We start from the raw sequence: 19477 nt of genomic DNA, 5'->3' as shown, positions 1-19477 counted from the left end.
GCGCAACGCCACCGCGTTTTACATAACACATGTGTAACCTCGAAGTTGTCGTGATCTTGACCGGTAGAAGTGCACCTTGCGTGCGAAGGACGAACACAGGTACATGGCCGTTGGTATTATGAAACCCGTCAACGCATGTAAGGGCACGTGTTTTGAGGCAACTGTGACTTGGATTTTATATAAGACCTGCAGAGAAGCGCGTAAACAAGTTCACGGCTTTCCATTCAATTGCGCTGAGTCTGAGGAAACAATAATGTCACGCCCCTTTCAGCAAATTTGAAAAGGCACTGCGTTTACGTGCCGTCGCAGACATCGCGTCTTTTGACGACACAACTTGAACTTGAAGAACGGAAATTCATTGTGTCTCCGGGCCTCACCTATACATAACTACCTGTTTGTGTATGTCGCATGAAACGGAGATAGGGCGTTGTGAAGAAAGAAGAGAGAGAGAGAGAGAGAGAGAGAGAGAGAGAGAGAGAGAGAGAGAGAGAGAGAGAGAGAGAGAGAGAGAGAGAGAGAGAGAGAGAAGAGAGCAGACAGACAGACAGACAGACAGACAGACAGACAGACAGACAGACAGACAAATGAGCAGCCAAAGATATGATTAGAGTGCGGAGACAGACTGAGGCAGAAAAGAACAGTAATAGAAAAAAATGATAGACAAACTGCAGACAGCAGAGAAAATGAAAAAAGGACGAACAGACAGACAGACGGATTGGTTAGATTTGATGTCGTTTGTCGTTTTCTATTACTCGACTTCATGGACAAAAAAGATCGGTGCAATCGAATCTTGTTCGCCAGCACCGAATTGGCTGAATGTTGGCTAACGTTGTGAAAGTTCTCCTGCATCATTAACGGGTGACAATAATATGGCATTACAAAGGTATCCCGATGCAATAAATTCGGCGGAAAATATCGTACTTTTGTCAAATTTGCTATTACGAATAACATGTAATTTCATAATAACCATTTGTTGTACACTGAATTCGACTGGTCAAATACAAATGATTTACTAGACGTTTTACAGATATGAAAATGAAGAACATCTCTATTCATTGGAGACGGATGTTCGGATTCTTAAATTTTACAGTTCTTGTTTGGTCTGACACTCACGGAGCCGATTTTGTAGTAAATAAAGATTTTGAGTAAATAAAGTTTTCACCGGTTTGTTTTTTGTGAAAATCGAAAATTTATTTTTTTTCTTCACAGAGTTAACATACATACAAACATACATAGATACATACATAGATACATACATACATAGATACATACATAGATACATAGATACATACATACATACATACATACATACATACATACATACATACATACATACATACATACATACATACATACATACATACATACATACATACAGACAGACAGACAGACAGACAGACAGACAGACAGACAGACAGACAGACAGACACACACACACACACACACACACACACACACACACATACATACATACATACATACATACATACATACATACATACATACATACATACATACATACATACATACATACATACATACATACATACATACATACATACATACATACATACATACATACATACATACATACATACATACATACATACATACATACACGAGAAATATATTCGACTTGCATGACGACGATAGCAACACCTTGACTGCCAATATCAGAAAAGCGAGCGGGACAAACATTTCGACGAAAACACGGCTGGAAAAAAATATGGCCTATTTGAACTGAACTTGAATAGGGTATTTTAGCGGCACATTGCTGTTCACAACCGGGAATACAAATATCACCGGTCACACTATGATAGGAATATGAATGGACAACCCAGACGATGTTGGACAGAACGACAGAAAGACTGAAAACCCCATCTGGCGAGTAACAGCCAAACCCGTTCTGTATCAAAGTTGCATAGTAATATGTAATAAAGGGTAAACAACTCCACATATCATTTATATGTTGGTTATTTGAGTTTTTCTGTAAACAGATGTGTGTATTTCAAGTGTGTGTCCTGTTTGGCAGTTCTGTATACAACTGACAAGCCAAGGCAAAGGCGACTTTAACAGACAATTAATGTCGAAATTTAGGGAACAGTGTTACAGATGAGAAGGTTTGAATATCTGAATGTTTTACCATGTTCCGCCGGTTCCGCCGCAAAAATACTCTGACCATTAACCTTGAAAACAATCAGTACAGCTCTTGTCAACGTTCGGGATAGAGAGGAGGTGGGAAGCTAAAAACGAAAGTCATAAGCTCTTTCTTGGCGGGCGAGCATTTTTTTCCTAGCGGTCTTGGGAAAATGCAGGCGATGAGCGTTTTTTAATAATCAGAGGGCGCTGAATTTCACTCTTTTGCTCATTGCTGAATATGAACTAATGAAGAGGACGCTCAGAGTGCAACATTCCGGGTTTTGATGGGGAGGGGCTTGAAGGGGAGGAAGCTGGGAGCTTTTGACATTGGGTCGCAGCGGGGGATGTCCTTGTGTGATGAGGAGAAACTATTTTACATGAGTAGAAATTATTCAAACCATAGAGGATAGTTGCGAACCTCCCCTGGGCCAGTATTAATTTATTTTCATAGGACCTCGACATAGCATATTTGCATGTAACATGCACACAGTGACAATTCTTCGAAACAAACTGTCCGCCTCGCCGCATACATTAGCTACAGATATACTTGTTCCTTTAAATATTACCTTTATAGAATTTCTTGCGTGTATATACAAATCTGAATAGAGGTAAGTATACCCAAGTATATTATCTCTCTCTCTCTCTCTCTCTCTTCTCTCTCTCTCTCTCTCTCTCTCTCTCTCTCAACCGCAGTCCTCAATCCCTGGTTTGCCCATTAATGGTTGTTAAGGTAAAGGGCGACGAATTCGGACGCGCACACGCTTTAGAACGTTTCTGCGCAGATTTAACTCCAGCCTGCCGCAAATGGGTTATTTTGTAGCGCATGTATTTAACATCACCTGTCATTGTTGAAATTGCGCTTTTACCTAATTTTTTGACCAAGTGTCTTAGAAATACATGTGACCTATAACCTTGTCATATTTTGACCCCCTAGGAAGCTGGTTTTTATTCAATATGAGCGAAAAATTACATTTCTCTCCCATTTATATGGCGCAACTTACTCATTCACCTGGAGATATTGTAAAAAGTAGCGTGGTGACACCCTTTTATTAAAAGTGTAAACTAAATGGTATTATGTCAGGAGTTTATTCGCCAAGTTTGGTCAAAATGACACCATTCAAAGAGACAGGAAGAAAGTTCGAAAATTATGTTGTGATATAATTTCGATATCGTCATTTTGTAATCGATACTTATGTTAAAATTTCTTCACAAACATCATGAAAACTATACATTCGATAGATATGGATCTTAAGTCTTGATATTTATTAAAATTAACTCATTTGCTATGCGTTTAATATTGCTTTGTTTAGTTTAAGTGAATTATGTCATTTTTATTTATTTCTAACGACGCCATTTAACGTCCGTTTCCATGGAAACGAGCGTGGTGACCCCCATTTTATTTCATTTTTGCACTTGCACAACTTCCAAGGATATTTGTGCAAAGTTTCAAGAAAATGACACCACAACTTAATTTTGACGTAATTCGTAGTACTTCACCTTAACATTGACTGTTTACGTGATTTTGGCCCTTTGTTGTGAAAGTTGTTCACAATTTGACAATTTGCTCAGAAATAAAGCTTATAGAAAGGCTGCCCCTTTAACAAGGCAACCATGTATGCCCTATAATTATCTTTCAACTTACTTGTCGTTAGATTTACTCAAGAAAAATGTTACTTCTTGAAGTTCCAACATTCGTGATTATTCCGGGAATCTCAGGAAATATTGGAAAGATGGCAATAGTTGTATTTTGGAAAATACAAATTAGACACTTATTCGGGTCGAAGAACTGGTATAAACAAATAATTGCAAGAGCAATTTCAGCTCCATGAATTGCATTGTTATACACAACGACGCTCGTGCTGTGAAGATGGTGTTAAGACAGTCCGTCTAATCGTAAGATTCATGCTGTCAGTGTATATACATTTACTGGAAAATGGAAGACGAATACAGTGAAAATAGAAACATCAAAGCGAATGAGCTTCTCTGAGATTGTGACGAATTCGGTATTTGATAGACCACTCTTATTACTCTGCGCCATCTTCTTGCACATGAACGTACGTGCAACAAGACTGCCAGTGTATAAAGACAGAAAAGTAGATCACATATATTAGTTTTCTTACAAAAGGCCCATGCATTAAGTTTGCAATAACATTATTTTTTATTTAAATAACTCAGCGAGATGAAAAACTTTACCACAACTTTAACCCCTGGATACTTCTTGTAAATACAGCAATGTCAAAGTAACATCGCCCCAAACTGTTCCAGAGAAACTTTCATTGTCAGGAAACGTTTCAAGGCGGTATTGAAACGGACCCAGCCTGATGATTCCGTCCAACGTACAATCTCCACAAATATGCCTGGGAGTTGATGACAAGTTTAAGATTTGAAGGTCAAGGATAAAGGTTTAAAGGTATGTAATGAAGCTAACTCGCCCGGAACCACGGTGCGGTAATCTCTCTCTCTCTCTCTCTCTCTCTCTCTCTCTCTCTCTCTCTCATTCTCTCATTTGATCAGTGGGTTTTTTCCATTACTCACGTATCGTGCCTTGGGCAACTCTCACACTGAATGAACTTTGTTGATGTATATACCTCACTGGAATGCCTTCAAGGTACGTGAAAATGCGATTAAAGTGCACACCGGGTTGAGAGCAAGCCGGGTTGACTGAACTGAATGACATGACGATTTTACGGTTTACTGACCTTCAAAACGCCATCAGGTACACCTCAACTGATGACGTTGTGGGCATTCAGCATTCAGTAAATTCAATTTGAAAGCATATCGTAACGTGCCGGTGTAATGAGCATTCATCGGGTACGATTATTTTACATTCATAGATTATCCATCCTGGTGGGAAGCCAATCTCACTGGTGTGACTGTTAGTAGTGGTTACTGAGAACGATATTGAACATTGGTTAGAATACACTTTCAGTCTCGGTACATCATTGAACATTTGGAACATGCAAACACAGACACTGTTGTTAACTGCAAAGAGAGATATATATGTGGCAAAGATTTGGATCAATCCTTGGTGCGCCCCTTCTAGCGAAGGGTATTCAAGTTACATTCTACTATGAGCCGCAGCGCCCGCAAGCGACCAGCAGACCTGTCAATAGGGAGGATAAGTGTTCTGTAATCTCAGGTGCTTTTCACGGTCGAAAGGTCTTCTTTTTCTGTTTAATAGTACAGAAAAGCAGACCTTGAGATGCAAAAAACATCATTCAGAGATGAATAGAATATCAACCAAGTGAGTATCATAGAGGAAATGAACAAAGCTGTTGTTCAAAAGTTGTTTGTAAACAATTTCCTTGCGGGCGGGCGGGCGGACGGGCAATATTTTTTCATACCAACGGGCTGGAAACCGGCGGGTTCTTTTCCCAATAGCGGGTGGACTAAAAGTTCATTTTACTGCTCAGCGGAGGACTTGAAAAAGGCGCGATGGGCGGGAAATAAGTCTGATTCGGTCGTTTTCAGAAGTTTGCCGAGGGGAAAAGGCATGTTGCAAAGAGATGCCAATGGGAACTTGAGCAGTTGGCAGAAAGCAGTAAGGATATTGTTTTGAAAAGTACTGAATACAGCATACCATTACATACACCATAGTGAGCTTATACTCAACATATTGAAGATTACGTTGACATTAAGTATCGTGGTATATAAGGTGTTACGCACCTCGAAAAACTGAGTTTTCAGCGTCTGCTCAATATTTCCTTAAGATTACTCTAAAAACCAATCTATTTAATGATAAGGAATATAAGTTAGAGCCCACTATACACATTGTGGGACGAGAGAAATTAATGACCTAATATTTACCGATATTTTCATTCAAAATTGCCGCTTTTCCCCACCGTATCAACTCCGTGAATTAGATTACATTTCGATTTTCACAATAACAAGAAGGTGAAAACTTAATGAACTCACATAGCTCCGAAATGAGTCCGCACATAGACAACGGAGCGGCGATCAAAGTCTATGGTCCATACACACACACAGCTCACCAGTAAGGTATCTTAAAAATTTGAGGGTCCGAGTATCTTTCTTGAGCATTCTAATTTACATTCTTTAAAGTATGGCGTTTCTCTTCGTTGAAGCACAGAAAAAAACCAAAACCAACACCTTTTATCCTCACAATCTTGACTCTTATAATCTTTAATTTGCGTACTTTATCCTGAAATGAACTCTTAGTTTCGGGAATGACCAAAGTATTCGGGAAATACATTTGACGTTAATGTAACTCGAGATGTTGTTTTTCCCGAGAGAAGAAAGTTTCATGTTTTCCTAGTGTTGTCAAGGTCTACAGGGACACACATAACCTGTAGTGTAGTGCAACGAGATCGCAAAACGATCAGGTGATCTTCGCATTGATGAGAAGGACTATGCGCTTTTACGTCAATGCCGTACGTGTATACTGAGAACCCTCGCCTCCGGGACGTGTACAACCTTGAGTGACCTTTCAATGACGTCACCTTTTGAATCAAAACACAACAGTCGTTGGTCTGGCAACAGCCCCATTGGGATTTGGTATTTCTCTGGAATGTTATGCTGTCAGTTCAAAAATAAGTGTGATTTTTTGCATTGCTGCATTGTATAAAATATCAAGGAATTGAGATGTTGAAATTTTAATTGAGAAACGATGGCGGGTCTAAGAAAATAATTTTGACTTCGGTCAGACAGCCTATACAGAGTCTATAGCTACCGTGCGAATAAGCTGTCATATCGAAAATGCATGACACCCTCGCAAAACTGACACATTCTTTTCTTGAAAACGTTAAAGGGCTCCTAACCCTTATTTGTTACATCAAGGGTGAACGAACTTTTACATGCCTTTTACCATTTGAGCAGTTTGCCTTAGGTGATCACGAAATATTGCGTTACACCTTATTAGCGCCCCATAAAGGATGCGATGGCTTGGAGCTCTAGAGCCGTTGATTGACTTTGGGTCTGTCGATCATAATACAGCGGGGGAAAGAAATTCAGATAAAAAGTTCTCTAATTTTTTCTATTCGTGGCATCGCCCGCACGAAAAGCGGATTAAAATTGATCTTCATGATGTTTTCAGATAAAATAGTTGAACGCCTTGTGGATGTTTATTTTTTCCTGTGAATCATGAATTAAATGGATAAACTGAACTTCTTTTTCTCGTCTGTACGGTCAACTTGTTTATACGGTAAACATTTTGAGTTTGAGTACTGGCAGCTTTCCAATAGACTAAGTCTAAGAATCTCAAACGTTTTCTACGAAAACGCTTAGCGAAACTTTCAACACACCGATCCATCTATTCGATGAATGCCAGTGTTCAGATTTTGATGATGCTTGAAGTTCCACTCCTTCCTCTGTACTAATTTAAGTAAAAGTTGTCTTTTTATTCGTGGTGTTTCTCTATGGTTGCCAGTTGTTCTCTGTGTCGTTGTCGTCTGCAGAAACAACGTGCCATTGAATGTACAACTCGACGGAAGCAGTAACATTTATATTTCATTACATTCATTAAAGAAAACAAGCACATTTCTTCTTCTACTCCCTTGAAGGTATACAGTCACCTGTAATCTACATATGCCCATATATGGTCAAAGGGGCGTTCCTTGGTATTCAAAACGTCCACGTGAGGGCGCTGATTTTAAAAGCGGCCACCCGCTTAAAATCTGTGATTGGTTAGATTTTCTCTTTCCATGGCAAGTGTGGCAAAATTGGAACAGGTGATAGTATACCTTTAAAATACGGTTATGTACAAAAACTTAGCTTTGCAAACACATGGATTATGAACAACACTTTTCGTCATTCTAGTCTAGAATAAAATTCGGCTGCCAACGTGACAATAACATAACATTACAAATACCAGCTGCTTTGACAAGATGAAATCTAGAAATTTCGATACAGTACATGATCGGGGTGTAGTACAAGGAATTAGACATTATCAACAGAATAAAACATAACTGAAAGTACACCAAACGTTGTAGCTGATAGAGCTTTACATGACGAGGTTTCACATGTCACATTCTAATTTATTAACATGTTTTTCAGTGACTAATAGTGAGTAAATCACACTGTATACGTAATAATGACGCAATCGGTCCGTACAGAAAACAAGCTGCGTGTGACTGCACTTCAGATTAGAGTTTCATTTCAACTTTCCGTTGCTTTCTGAAAGGTTAATGTCGTGAACTAACAAATGAACAGCCATTCAGCTCCTATCCTGAAGAACGTTTGCGTCACAATTAGCTACGGCCAAACAATACTTTTCCAACAGTTTTCCGCCTACATACCATTCACGACTGACTTAAAGACGCTCTTTCGCTTCATACCTGTTGTGAACTATTTGACAACCTTATCACAGCCCTGTAGGCGTATATCATCTGCTAATCTAATATTTGATAATATATTGCTCTAGAGCAGACAGATTTATAAACTATCAGAGTTTCCCATCACAGCAAAAAATAAGGTCAGGTGGCCGACACGATAAGCTGCAAAATAATTGCTAGCTTTCTTTATCATACATGCTATGCTTGTATTGCCATTGTCCTAATGTTTAGAAAGTATTAATATGAGATGAAGGTCTACAGAAATACGCATATCAATTCTATGTAATAATGATGTAACTCGGTCCAAAAATTCCCTAGTTTTTTGCAGTTTATAAACATATGCTCGTACGAGTCTGGGACATTACAAATTTTACATTTTCACAAGTTTCATTCTCCATCTTCGTAAGTTGGGCCCATTGGGCAAAATGTTGTGAATGATTTTGAAATTAAATTCAGCCAATTTTCTATCATTTGTAAGTCCAACAGTTTGATTAATCCAGATTGTCTTCCACTGAGAGAGGGAGTAAATTTTAATTTTTTGATTCAAAACATTTTCTCTATAGGGGGGAACAAAGCGTTTGGATATAAATATTGTATAAAAATACTTCGAAGATAATTTTGAAAGGTTTTGTGGAAGAAAGAATTTGTTTCCATGTACAACTAGAAAGCTGTGGATGCGTTGAAAATGGTCAAGTCGAGTCCCTATAAGCTTCGTTTTCCAACTGGAAGGGAGAGATTTCTTAACAATGCTTATTTCGGAAATCCAATTTCTTTTATCTCTCAAATTATTAACAATATTTTCAGTTTCTATAAAACCTATATCATGATCTATAATATCATTTACATAAATAATATTTGACTTAACCCAACTCTCAAAAAACAGACTTTTACCGTTGTATAAAATGTGTTCATTCCCCCATATTATTTGATTGCGTATATCTAAATGGGTAGGGTCGAGCAGGTTTTCCTGCCCACCACCAGCCTCATGCCATACTTTGATAATCTGTCTGTAAAACTCAGGTTTAAAATGGTCAAGGTAAGGAAAGACTTTATAGCTACGATAATTAAATTTGAATATCAAAAGATCAGGTCCAAACTGTTCAAATCTATTGAAGGGAATTGCTTTCCACTTGGCGTTATCTGTGGTGAATAACCTCCTCACCCATGATGCAAGCAAAGATTGCTGCAAACTGAAAATATCCGCATATTCATACCGCCCTTTTGAAGTTCGCCTATCATTGTCTTTCTTTTAATTTTGTCATTTGCTCCATTCCATAGAAAATTATACAATAAACGATTTATTTGTTGAAGATACATGTCTGGACATCCAAGTGTTGTCATGGTAAATAGTATTTGTGGTATAGCAAGGGATTTAATGATGGTAATTTTGCCATAAAGGGTTAATTTTCTATTTCCCCAGACTTCTAATATTGATTTAAGTCTCTGTATTTTTTTCTCCAATTTAAAAGAAGTAATTTCGCATGGTCATATCCGAAGTAGATCCCTAATGATTTTATCGGTTCCTTTTCCCAAACAAGTCCAGCTGGTTTATCTTCCCGATTTTTCCAGTTTCCCAGCCATAAACCTTGTGATTTTGTGATATTCAGTTTCAAACCCGATAACTCACCAATTGTGTGACTACAGCAATTGAAGCAGGAATTGATGTATCATCAGAAACAAAAAGTGTGGTGTCGTCGGCAACTTGAGATATTTTAATCTCTACTCTGTTTGGATAATTAGTGACACTGTTAATTGGGATACTCAGACCATGTATTTCTGTATTTTGTCTTACATGACAGGCCATAATTTCGACTGTAAGCAGAAAGAGAAGTGCAGAAAGTGGACATCCTTGTCGGATACCTCTGTTCAACTTAAAATATGAGGTACTCCATCCATTGTTGATGATGCTGCTTTCACAACGATAATAAATAGTTTTGATATAGTGAATAAACTGTGTACCAAAGCCAAATTTAGTGAGCACTTCAAATAAGAAGTTCCATTCTAATGAGTCGAAGGCTTTTGAGAAATCAAGGAATAAAATAGCTCCATTCAATTCTTCGTCGTCTGCATAATCAATGATGTCTTTGATTAAACGAATATTTTGTCCAATGTAGCGGCCTTTTATGTATGCAGTTTGGTCCGTATTAATAATATGAGGTAAAGTAATTTGGAGTCTTCGAGCAAGTGCAAGTGCTAATATTTTATAATCAGTATTTAAAAGACTAATTGGTCTCCAATTGTTCAGTGATTCACGATCATCTTTTTTATGCAAAAGACGAATTGTGGCTCGACTCTGAGAGCTGGATAATTCACCTGTTTCAAATCCTTCAACATATGAATTGTAGACAAGGGTCCAACAAAGTCCCAGCAACGTTTGTAGAATTCCGCTGGTAGCCCATCTGGGCCAGGAGTTTTGCCATTTTTCAAGTTTTCAACTGCTTTTGTGCATTCATGAAAAGAAAGTGTCAAGTCACAAATTTTCTTCATTGTCTGTTACACGTTCTGGGGTGTTAATTCGTTCTAGATAGCTCCGTATTTCATTGGTTGGGATGTTGGTGGAGCAATACAAGTGTTTGTAAAAATTCAAGCAGCAGTCCAAGATTTGGTCAGTAGAATTTACAGATGTTCCATTGTATTTTAATGACTCTATCGTATTCTGTGCATTACGACGGCGTTCCAAGTTCAAGAAATATTTAGTGCATTTCTCTCCTTGCATTGACCAGGTGGCTCTAGCTCTCACTCGGGCACCTTCCAATTGCTTATCATACAGTGTTTGGATTTCTGTTTTAAGGGTACTATATTCAGCAAGTAAGCTGGAGTCAAGTGTTTCATCTATTTTTTCCTCAATCGACTGCAATTCTTTCTCAAGTTCATTGTACCTGTTTTTCCTTTTTGCGGATGCATTTTGGGAGTACAGTATACTAAAATGTTTAATTCTCTTTTTATGATGTCCCATAGGAGCTTTTTCGAAATATCATTTAATTCAGACACTGTATCTTCTACCACTCTTTTAACACCCTTGATATATTCCGAGTCGTCTAGTACAGAAATATTTAATCGAAAAAGTCCTGGTCCCCTTTCGACAGAACACGTGGATAAGTTGAGAAATATCGCCTGGTGGTCAGACAGAAAACACGATTTTATAGAGGACTTTAGAGTTTTGCAGGTTAAGGTTTTGGACACCAAAAAATAATCTAGTCGACATGCCACAACTGGTTGAGTCTGACGCCATGTATACTGCTTACAATTTTGATGTTGTACTCTCCAAATATCAATGAGCTGAAAGTTCTTACACATACTATTTTGAATATACCATGAGACTGTTTGATCGGGTTTTTTACCACCGTTTTTGTCCAACTCAGGATTCAAAACGGTATTAAAATCCCCTCCAATAATAACATTATAAAGATCATGTTCACTAATCCAGGTGGTAAGGTTGGTAAAAAATGACAATCTTTGTTTTGGGTTATTTGGTGCATATATGTTGATCAATGAAAGACAAAAATTACTAATCTTGAGATTCACAAGGAGAACTCTTCCGTCCTGGTCAGATGCAACATGAAGACATTCATAATGTAAATTACGGTTAACAAGAACAGAAACACCTCTACTGTGATTTGTTATTGCAAATGAGTGAAAGCAACTTCCACCCCATTCCTTCTGAAATTGATTTGCTAATTCCGGTGTTAAATACGTCTCTTGCAATAAACACAAGTCGCTTTTTTGACGCTTGATCCATTTTAAAAACTTTGTACGCTTTGATTTATCACGTATACCCTTGACATTAACTGATAATATGTTGATGCTTTCCATGATATCAAGCTAGTAAAAACACAAAGAACTAAGATATAAAGAGCAACAAATTAAAACACATAAATTACTTCTTTGATTTTGAACGTGTCTGCATATGATCCTTTGGAGTAGAATTGGTTTCATTTTGATTGATTTTTGCTTTCGATTTTTGACTTGATTTAAAGAAACTTTGAATTTTATATGTACTTCTTTTACCTTGTGTATTGGTGACGGCTTGACTTTCTGGTTCATTACAAGTGTCATTCTTACTTTTAGTCTGCGTATTATAAGGTATAGCTATTGTAGCAGTACTATTATCTGTTTTGGCTGTTGGTATTTGACACAGAGTCTCTGAGCTACCTGACGACGTAGATAGGCTGTCCATGTTCGGAGCGTCTGTAGAATCTTCATGCGTTGAGGCAACAAAACGCTGATGGGCATCGTCAATCACTTGTAAACTTCAGTAGTTGGACTCACTTGAGTACGGCGATATTCTTCGACTCCTTGCGCATGACGATAACGTTGTCCATCGCTTCGACGGCCGTCGGAATCGGGTTGAGACGGATGATTACCATTGCGACGCCGCGCATTGAGATCATTGTTCTTTGCATGCTTTGTATCAAACCCAGAGTTACTATTTCGCACAATGTGTTGTGAGGTAGACATGTTATCCAGTGCCGAATAGGGAGAGTGTGGATCTTCAGGGTACGCAGGTCTTCTGATTGGTACATTCTGCCCAGGATGAAAACAGCGTATCGGAAACCGCAGACTTTCAGCCCCGTACGGGGTAGTGTAAAATCTGTCGGTAACTCCACGTATACCACACGGTCACCATTAAAACAATTTGTCAGCTTTCCATTGTATCTGATTCTTTCTCTCGCACAATTTCCGACATAATGTTACATCCTTGCTCTATAAGAGTGTCGCGTAGAGCGCTGTCATCCACAGAATGCGGAAGATCTCTCACTCGGATTCGGTTGCCCCTAAGGCACGCATTCTGCTTGCGAGAGAAAACGGGTTGTGCTCGAGAATGTCTACAGCTTTTCCTCGGATTGTGATACCATTGTTCAATAGTTGCAGCTGGCATTGCCTGTCTCTGACGTAAATACGCCACAGAGCGCGTACTTTTGTACAGAGATCAAATTCTCGAAGTGAATATCCTGGATCAAACTATGATAAAGTTCTTCAGTAGTCAGAGGGTTCCTCTTTGACTCTCCAAAGTCAATAAATGATCGTTCAAAGATAAAGACAGTGAACTCACGACGTTCAGGCTGACCGCCATGACCGACGGTTGTCCATTCAACAGGTGGTTGCTGAAAGTCTTGATTAACACCTTCGGCCATTGTCAAGTACAAGCTCACGGAGCTAACAACGACGAAGAAACGAAAACGACAGAAAATCGCCGCGAGGAGAGAGAAGATCCGCTCAGATCGCACAGACTTGACAGCTCAAATAGTCAATCAACAGGGCAATTGCCAAAAAAAAGACGAAAAAAACGTTCAACGCCACAAAAAGGCGAAAAAAAGAAGAGCCAGAAACTCGCGATGCCGTAGCGAGCGAGTCTACATCCGGGTATCCTTTTACATGCCTTTTACCATTTGAGCAGTTTGCCTTAGGTGATCACGAAATATTGCGTTACACCTTAATAGCGCCCCATAAAGGATGCGATGGCTTGGAGCTCTAGAGCCGTTGATTGACTTTGGGTCTGTCGATCATAATACAGCGGGGAAAAAAATTCAGATAAAAAAATTCTCTAATTTTTTCTATTCGTGGCATCGCCAGCACGAAAAGCGGATTAAGATTGATCTTCATGATGTTTTCAGATAAAATAGTTGAACGCCTTGTGGATGTTTGATTTTTTCCTGTGAATCATGAATTAAATGGATAAACTGAACTTCTTTTTCTCGTCTGTACGGTCAACTTGTTTATACGGTAAACATTTTGAGTTTGAGTACTGGCAGCTTTCCAATAGACTAAGTCTAAGAATCTCAAACGTTATCTACGAAAACGTTTAGTGAAACTTTTAACACATAACACACCACTCCATCTATTCGATGAATGCCAATGTTCAGATTTTGATGATGCATGAAGTTCCACCCCTTCTTCTGTGCTAATTTAAGTATAACTTATCTGTTTATTCGTGGTGTTTCTCTATGGTTGCCAGTTGTTCTCTGTGTCGTTGTCGTCTGCAGAAACAACGTGCCATTGAATGTACAACTCGACGGAAGCAGTAACTTTTATATTTCATTACATTCATTAAAGAAAACAAGCACATTTCTTCTTCTACTCCCTTGAAGGTATACAGTCACCTGTAATCTACATATGCCCATATATGGTCAAAGGGGCGTTCCTTGGTATTCAAAACGTCCACGTGAGGGCGCTGATTTTAAAAAGCGGCCACCCGCTTAAAATCTGTGATTGGTTAGATTTTCTCTTTCCATGGCAAGTGTGGCAAAATTGGAACAGGTGACAGTATACCTTTAAAATACGGTTATGTACAAAAACTTAGCTTTGCAAACACATGGATTATGAACAACACGCTTCTTCATTCTTGATAAATGAATTCTAGTCTAGAATAAAATTCGGCCGTCAACGTGACAATAACATAACATTACAAATACCAGCTGCTTTGACAAGTTGAAATCTAGAAATTTCGATACAGTACATGATCGGGGTGTAGTACAAGGAATTAGACATTATCAACAGAATAAAACATAACTGAAAGTACACCAAACGTTGTAGCTGATAGAGCTTTACATGACGAGGTTTCACATGTCACATTCTAATTTATTAACATTTTTTTCAGTGACTAATAGTGAGTAAATCACACTGTATACGTAATAATGACGCAATCGGTCCATACTGAAAACAAGCTGCGTGTGACTGCACTTCAGATTAGAGTTTCATTTCAACTTTCCGTTGCTTTCTGAAAGGTTAATGTCGTGAACTAACAAATGAACAGCCATTCAGCTCCTATCCTGAAGAACGTTTGCGTCACAATTAGCTACGGCCAAACAATACTTTTCCAACAGTTTTCCGCCTACATACCATTCACGACTGACTTAAAGACGCTCTTTCGCTTCATACCTGTTGTGAACTATTTGACAACCTTATCACAGCCCTGTAGGCGTATATCATCTGCTAATCTAATATTTGATAATATATTGCTCTAGAGCAGACAGATTTATAAACTATCAGAGTTTCCCATCACAGCAAAAAATAAGGTCAGGTGGCCGACACGATAAGCTGCAAAATAATTGAGTTGCTAGCTTTCTTTATCATACATGCTATGCTTGTATTGCCATTGTCCTAATGTTTAGAAAGTATTAATATAACGAGTATTTTAACATGTTAAAATACATTTATATTGTTCCCTCTGAAAAAGTGCCACAACCCCTCTCGTGCAATGGTGAAACGACGGAATAATAGCAACAAGTGATACAGTTGCAATCACTCCTTAGCATCCCACTGTCCATTTTTCTATGAGTACAGCGAGGGGACAAGCAAGGTCCATTTCTGTCGAACTTCAGAACGTCGCTAGGAAAGCAGGCATAAATAAAGTGTGCGAGTATGTTAAAGGGGTTATTACGCGAAGTGTGGTCGACATCGCGTTGTATTCGAGTGATGTGTCCCATACTTAAAGAGTTGCGAAGCAACAAGTCAAAATGCGGACACATCACTGGAATACGACGGGATGTCGACCAAAAATACACGTAATAACAACTAACATTTCTGTCTCGAGGTTGTTCATAACTAACAAGAAAGTGATGTCGAAAAGAAATGAGTGCAAGATTTGACAAAACTCTAGCTTGAACAAGTCTAAAACTTCAAACACAATGGTTTTCGTGTATCTGTAAAATGTTACAATAAGCCGTTGATTATACATGTAGATACAGAACACATCATTCGGCAGAACCTTTCGCCTGTTACAGGCATTGTGTTATCTTCTACCACAATAACTTCAAGTGGTATAAATGTTTCTGCGAGAGTAAACTCACATCATTGCAAATTGTTCAACACCCATTTGGTACGAGTCAAAATATAAAGTATCTTCAGTCTTTTCAAATTATCCTATGACTACTCTATCTATGTTTAATGTCCTGAAAAAAAATGATATTGTAGACAAAAATGTAATGTCTGATCAATGCGCAAGAATACTAATTTGCATAGAAACGATACAAGTCATTAACATATGCTTAGGTAACAGTACGACTTTCATGTTTAATGGCGTATGATTTTAACATAAATGTTTATGTTTATCTTACATGTAATAACGTTTCATATCACAGTTTTTGCCAATGTATGCATGAACAAAACAAATGTGTCGTCATGTGGTCGAAATAGTTAAATGTTAGCCACTCTGTTCACTCTGTTTTCGGACTTCAATTCAAGTCGAAGCTTCTGCCAGAAAATTCGCCTTCCCACCCTGTTATTTGGCCATTTCAGGTATCGTTTGGTCAACAGGATGTTACGCAGAACACGAGGCATTTTATCATCAGGGATTTCTTTAAGAAGAATCATGACGATGACATCTCGCTTGCCGTCAAACAAGTGGTTCTGTGCCATTCTCATTTCAAAATAACACCATTCACTTTCGGCAAAGTGTGATGAGAGTATGAGAAGGGTTTTGTGGCTCTTCTCTATGCTATCCAGAATGTTCTCAAAAATGTCGTTACCTGGTACAAAGTCACGTTCGTGCAAACAGAGCCTAAAATCTGGTGGATCACCATCTTCAAGATTGTGGGCGTAATTGACCCATGACCCAGTCTCGGTCATGTTCATTGTACACGACAAAGGCATCGTATTTATTATCAGGTTCATCGTCACTGTCATCGTTTACTGCCAACTGGTAACCTCCACATTTCAGTTTTATTAAAAATATTGCATGCCGTAGATGCCATCGAAAGCGCACAAGTAGAATGGTGCTCAGAACTATTACGATAGTCACACATGTCAGAGATATTGCAATAATAATGGCTGTGTGACATTCATTGCCGAAATCTACATTGAACAGGAAATAACCCTGCCTTTTCAAGGGTGTTTCACAGACCATGTCTTGCAGATAATCTATTCTGACCTTTCTATCAGTTATCATCCAGTCGACAAAGTCAGCAATGGTACAGGAACAGTCCAGTGAACGGACTCTGAATACTAAGGTTTCCAAATTCGGGGCGGTTTCAAGTATTTTAGTGTCAAAAGTTGTCATTTGAAGTTGGTTCAGAATCAATGTCTTCAAACGTGGAAGCTTGACTATTGTCGGAGCTCCATATGTGATGTTAATGTTACTAGATTTTACAGTTATCTCTTCCAACAAAGGATGCTTTGTAAAGTCAGCGAAGTCAAGTTCAGTTTCAGCTCCAGTCACATCCGCAATCCGTAGGATCCTCAGTGGAATCATTTGTGGAAGGGCGATGAGTCTACCTCGCTGGATATCCAAAATCTCGAGTCTGGTAAAATTTGCAATGCTCGCGTCGACCTCGTGTGTTTTCCACGGTAGGTGGTAATCGTTACCGATTTCAAGTGTCGTAATGGTTCGTACATCATGCAGATTTACGGCTGCTGGTTCGCTGTAAGTGATGCTTAAGTCAGTCAGGTTTTTCAAGTATCTAAATGGGCGATGAGTTTCCTTCAAGGAGAGCAGGGCATTGTGTCGAAGCTTTAAAATTCTTAACGAAGCAAGAGCCGAGAACGTATCATTTGGTATGTCTTGTATGTCGTTTTTCGTCAAGTCCAATTCATGGACGTTACTTAGGCCTCCGAAGCTGTCTCGGTGAATGTTTGAGATTTCGTTGTTCTCGAGCACAAGTTTCACCAGATTTGGAACACCCACAAAGGCGAAGGATGAAATCTCAGTCAGTTTATTGTATCCAAGGTCAAGATATTGCAAAGATTCCAGGTGCTTCAGGGCTTCCTTGACTTGTTCAATATCAGATAGATGGTTGTTGCCCAACTTAAGTGTTGTCAAATCAGTCAGACCGTAAAATGTGTCCGGGGAAAGTATCCCCACTTTGTTGTCATAGAGATCGAGGAATTTTAAACGATGCAGACCAACAAATGAGTTGGCAGAAAGCGTTGTTATGTTATTTCTTGAGAAATATAATTCTTCCAGTTTTGTTCTGTTTAACGGTCTGAAAGTTGTTGGTCGAAGTTCAGAGAATCTTTCTTCTCGAGTGCCTAATCTCTGCAGCTTTAGCACATATATGCTAGAGTTTTTCAAGCCTTGCAGTAATCTCTCTAATGGCTCCGGAAAGAGTGGGTTGCGACTCAGATTCAGACTGACAACATGTGTCATGTTCAACAATATACCAGATTCTGCAGATTCTATCATGTTTTCTGAGAGATCGACATGTCTTAGGTGGTTGTTTGGCAGTCGGAGTTTCTTCAGTGAGTGATCACTAATTTCACTCCCACTAATTGATAAAATCTCTACTGTAGGTATGTGAACAAAGTTTGCCTCGTTGCAATTTGAGAAGTTGAGGCCGTCAACAATGATGGTTTGTACATCAACCAGTTCGTTGAGATGTGTGATGTCCATACAAGTTAGATGGTTATTTCCCAGATTCAAAACACGCAGGCGCAACAGATCATCAAAAATTCCATTCGGAAGAGTTGATATTTCGTTGTGTTGGAGGTTTAACACCGACAAATTTGGCAGACCACTAAAGGATGTTTCGAACATTGAGTGAATTTTATTGTAGTCCAAATTCAGGGATACTAACTTTGAAAGACCGAAGAAAAAATGATCTTGGATGACCTCAAGTCCATTATGACTTAGGTCAAGTGTTTGTAAGTTGTGTAGAGCTGAGAAAGGCTTACCCTGTACAGTCCATATTCCGCTGTAGTTCAGCAAAAGCGTTACCAACTGATCCAACCCGTCAAAAGATTGAGATTCCAGAGTGTCGATGGAGTTACGATCTAGACGCAGTTCCCGGAGGTTGCCCTAGTTTGGCAAAGCCCCTTGGTTCAAGCGATGATATTTTATTGTTGCTGAGGTCCAAGCAGGTAATCCAAGATGGCCATGTCTCTGGGACCTTTGAAAGCAAGATGCAGGATACATGGGTGGTGTGATGTACCTTGCATGACAGAGGTATTTCAGTCGTTGGACCTGATACTGATATTTGAAGACGCACTGTAAGATGAAGTAGAGCTGCATATACCTTAAGTAAACGTAAGTGAGTCATATTGCTCTCTGGTAGGTCTAGGGATAACAATGCACACTGCAGTAACTGTACATGAGCACTGTTAGTTAATTCATT

General features: G+C 38.9%; 1 protein-coding gene across 1 annotated transcript; it reads right to left on the bottom strand.

Annotated features, from left to right (window-relative positions):
• Positions 1–14446: 14446 nt before the first annotated feature.
• On the bottom strand, positions 14447–19477 carry LOC139145070 (toll-like receptor 3). Its single transcript, XM_070716012.1, has 2 exons — positions 14700–19477; positions 14447–14511 (listed from the first exon to the last, which is right to left on the bottom strand). Exon 1 carries the CDS (start codon positions 18898–18900, stop codon positions 16954–16956), a length of 1947 nt encoding a protein of 648 aa, XP_070572113.1. The 5' UTR covers positions 18901–19477; the 3' UTR covers positions 14447–14511; positions 14700–16953.

The sequence above is a fragment of the Ptychodera flava genome, chromosome 12, assembly GCF_041260155.1.
Source record: "Ptychodera flava strain L36383 chromosome 12, AS_Pfla_20210202, whole genome shotgun sequence".
NCBI lineage: Eukaryota > Metazoa > Hemichordata > Enteropneusta > Ptychoderidae > Ptychodera > Ptychodera flava.
Note: the sequence above shows the minus strand (reverse complement) of the source record. Positions and strands in the feature narration are given on the sequence as shown.

What these genes read in the sequence shown, in the direction of transcription:
- LOC139145070 (XM_070716012.1), bottom strand. Translation starts at nt 18,900, where the DNA reads ATGTTCGAAACATCCTTTAGTGGTCTGCCAAATTTGTCGGTGTTAAAC.